Source organism: Myotis davidii, unplaced genomic scaffold (assembly GCF_000327345.1).
Source record: "Myotis davidii unplaced genomic scaffold, ASM32734v1 scaffold2757, whole genome shotgun sequence".
Lineage (NCBI taxonomy): Eukaryota > Metazoa > Chordata > Mammalia > Chiroptera > Vespertilionidae > Myotis > Myotis davidii.
Genome location: NW_006288451.1, coordinates 80,340 through 84,071, shown reverse-complemented (window position 1 = coordinate 84,071; position 3,732 = coordinate 80,340). Strand labels below are relative to the sequence as shown.

General features: G+C 53.0%; 1 protein-coding gene across 2 annotated transcripts in view; it reads left to right on the top strand.

The window, feature by feature from the left end:
- Positions 1–334: 334 nt before the first annotated feature.
- The window catches only part of SNRPN (small nuclear ribonucleoprotein polypeptide N), a 5,996-nt gene continuing 2,598 nt past the window's right edge, over positions 335–3,732 (top strand). Inside the window, exons 1-3 of one of the 2 annotated variants that reach the window (XM_015561764.1) lie at positions 335–418; positions 978–1,043; positions 3,060–3,196. In XM_015561764.1, the coding sequence (XP_015417250.1) occupies positions 3,194–3,196 (3 nt within the window). In that variant the 5' untranslated portion in view covers positions 335–418; positions 978–1,043; positions 3,060–3,193. The remainder of the gene's footprint in view (positions 419–977; positions 1,044–3,059; positions 3,197–3,732) is intronic. The other variant, XM_006760330.2, reaches the window with a different exon arrangement.

The window sequence follows — 3,732 nt, the reverse complement described above, 5'->3', positions numbered from 1 at the left end:
GTCTGACCCCCCCCTCCCCAAGGCCCAGAGTCAGGCACCCCCAGCCCCACAGCGCCCCCTGTGCGGGGAGTGTGAGCCGCCCCGCCCTCCTCCCCAAGACCCAGAGTCAGGGATCCCCAGCCCCATAGCGCCCCCTGTGCGGGGAGTGTGAGCCCCTCCTCCCCAAGACCCAGAGTCAGGCACCCCCAGCCCCACAGCGCCCCCTGTGCGGGGAGTGTGAGCCCCGCCCTCCTCCTCCCCAAGTTTATTTTGGAAAGGCTAGTACCTTAATTTTATGATCACCAGCCCCTGGATATCTTATTTTTGTCCTTGGTTCACCCTTACAGTTTGAGATTCCTTCCAGGCCGAGCTGCGCCAGGCCTTCCTGGCCGAGACGCCCCGGGGCGGCTAGAGCCCCGCCCGCCAGAGCGCAGAGCAGGTTTGAGCCGCGAGGCCCGTGCGGCGCCGGGGGCCAGGGGCGGGCCTGGGGGTGTCACTGGGCGGGGCTCGCAGGAGCAGGAAGGCCCTCCCTCGGCCTCTGCTCATAGGGGCGTCTCCACTGCACGTGACCAGGACAGGAGAGCGCAGACACCCGCTGAATAGCTGCTAATGAATGTTCTAGAACCCTCCGTGCCTGCTGGCAGTTTGCATAGAGCAGGGCCCTGCTCTGCATTAAACAGCCACTGCAGGTGCGTGTGCAGACGGGCACAGGGAGGGAGAAGGCACTAGGCACGGGCACAGGGTCTGCGCGGAGGAGCACATTCATTAGCAGGTGCAGCAGGTGCCCCGCCTGTCCGGCTGCCCGCCTCCCCTTTCTGTTCGCACCCATGTACTCCCATCAGCGACATGTAATAAAGACATTTCCCATGATGCCATGTGCTGTCCGTTTATTTGCTGTATGTCTCTTTCTGTTGGTTGCTTGCATTTTTAGGAAAAATCCATTCCATGTTTTAATTCTGATTTAATGCTTTGTTTTTCCTTTGTGACTTTGATTTAAGATTGGAATTACCTCAATGCAAAGGGTTTAATATGTGCTTTTTAGAAACAGATGAAGGGGGTTACAGGTGAGTTTCACAATTTCTTTTTCTGTTTTTAAATATCATTTCTCAACTCCAATTACAAAGCCTGTTTATGGGTACATTTCCAGTTGTAAGCCAAGGATACAGCACTTTAGATGCCCGAGCCTGTGAAGTTGCCTGCCCACCGTCTGCAGTGTTGCCCACGCGCACTGCGGCCACAGAGCCCACCAGACGGGGCTGGTCCTGTCCCCGTCCCAGAGCACAGGGTCTGCCATGCCCACAGCAGTTAGACAAGGTTTCCTGCCTCCTGGTCAGGGAGACAGGCAGCTCCTACTTAGATCATGTCGATCAGACCCTGACGCCTGCAGGCCGACCAAGGGCCTTGAGATCCGCAGCTTGCCTGCCTGTCAATCCATGTTCCTGACTTGGCCACACCCATGTGCTTGCATGTGGTCTGGTTCCCTTGGCAACCATGGCAGGAGGAGGGGCATAGGAGAGGCTGGTGAGGAGGTTAGAGAAGGGGCATTAAGCCAGCAGGATGGGGGTTTGGGGTCAGGGTCAGGATCACATTAAAGTCAGCTCTGCATGTGAACGGTGATCATACTTTTGCATTATTAATCTAAAGCATGTGAGTGATAGCCAATAAAATGGAAAAGTAAACCCCCAACTTCATGCCCATCAAACACAGCATGAGGTTGGAATTTATTTTTTCCACTTACTTTTGTTTTGAAAATGTAGGTAGGGATGGAATCATGCTCTTAAAACTTACCTTATTTCCTATTTATTTCACTGACATGTATGTCATGAATGGTCATTTTTTACATCGCTTGCATGATTATCATTTTTAGTGAATAAATGATAGTCCACTCTGCTGTACATTTCATTATTTTCCTAGTTTGCTATGATAGAGCCTTGGTTCTGTATTTTTCAGATTCATTGGCATCTTAAATGGGGGTGAGGGTCTGGCGGGCAGTGCAGGGTGTAGTGTAGGATGACAGCCTCTGGCCATCAGAACAGAAGAATCTTACTCTTCTTGACTAATAAAACAGCCGGAAAAGGAAGCTCTGTAGTTTTACCTGGAGTTTCTCTGCAGGGAAAAGTTTTCTGTTTATTTACTTGTTAAACTTTTTTTGCACCTTCAGGGTGAGGGTCTTTTTTGCCAGGTCAGATGAGCAGGAAGGAATGTGTCTTGGCAAAACCAGGCCATGCTGTGACCTGCAGAAGCTTGTTTCTCATGCAATTTACTAAGTCCACGCTTTCCCAGAGTTTGAGAACTTGTGAGAGTGCCAGGTGTTAGAACAGGGACCTGGGTGCAAGATTGGCGAGGTGCCCTGTGATGGAAAGAGCACGGACAGCTGGTGCATCGCGAGGTGACGCCATGAACTCTGTCCGCCTAAAATGTACTCATGTGGGTTTGGGTCAGTATACCGGAATCGAACCTGGGACCTTTCAGTCCGCAGGCCGACGCTCTATCCACTGAGCCAAACCGGTTTCGGCTATAATTTTATTTTAAATACTGCACATCAGACGTGGGGACATACAATCATGCTTGTCTCAGGACATACCTGGGGTGGTGGGAGAGAAGCTAGAATTGAATGGGGTATAGATGATAGAATTAAAGGTGTTGGGTCTGCGTGGACAGGGTAGAAGTGTGATGCCTTGCAGGGGAAACAAGCTTCTGGAGGAAGGAATTTTATGAGCAATTTGGTATCAGACTGTTAAGGTGAGATGACTTGGCATGAACTCGCGGCCAGAGCACAAAGCACTTGTAAGGAGAGCAAGACAGTAGCTGCAGACAGAGCTAAAGGTTTTATTGGGACCCTGGGCAGCTGCAGGGTGAAGAGTGGACAGGGGGGGGAGGGGGGGTGAAGAGATGAGGGGGGAGGCAGCAGTGACTGCTCAGTGGCAGGTAAGGGCTGTAGGGATCATATGTAAACTCAGGCCCACACAGCGCATTGAAGGTGAGCAGGAAATGGGGTTTGCTGGGACCCTGGGGGTGCCTTTTCCAGTGATTTCCGAGCCAAATGGATGGCAGCAGCTCGACCCCGCTTTCCTCTGCAGGCGCCCCCTCTGCCGGAGCTCCTGCCAGCTTGCTTGTGCGTAGCAGAGCCCGCGTCACCCCTTTGTCTGTAGCCTCCCCTTAGGTCTCGGATCCCACACTTTCCTGTGCACGTGGACGTGGTGGCACCGCAGCCATGGTGAGCCTGGCATGGGCAGGGGGGTGAGGTAGGGGAGGGCACCGTGAAGGTCAGCCAGAGCCTGGGCAGTTGCTGCTAGACTCCAACAGTTAGAGGGTCTATCTAGAGAGACGGGGGGGCTCTCCCCAAAGGGCCACAGAGGTGCTGGCATATTAGCAAGATCTCAGGAGGGCGACTCTGAAACCTCTGGGAAAGGAGCTTTAATCAGAGGCCACGAGGATGGCCTTAAGGCACGGTTCTCAACCTTCCTCACGCGGCAACCCTTTAATACAGTTCCTCGTGTGGTGACCCCAATTTCATTGTTACAAATTGAACATAATGAAAGCAGTGATTAGTCACTGAAATAATAATGTAATTATAGATGTGTTTTCCGATGGCCAAAGGGGTCGCGACCCACAGATTGAGAACCACTGCCTTAAGGGAACCCAAGAGATGGGGTGGGGGTGGCAGTGCCTTGCGAGACAGGAGGGCGCAGTGACCAGGTGCACAGCTGCAGGAGGAGAGGCCCTGGGAGGGGAGAGGAACCAGTGCCATTG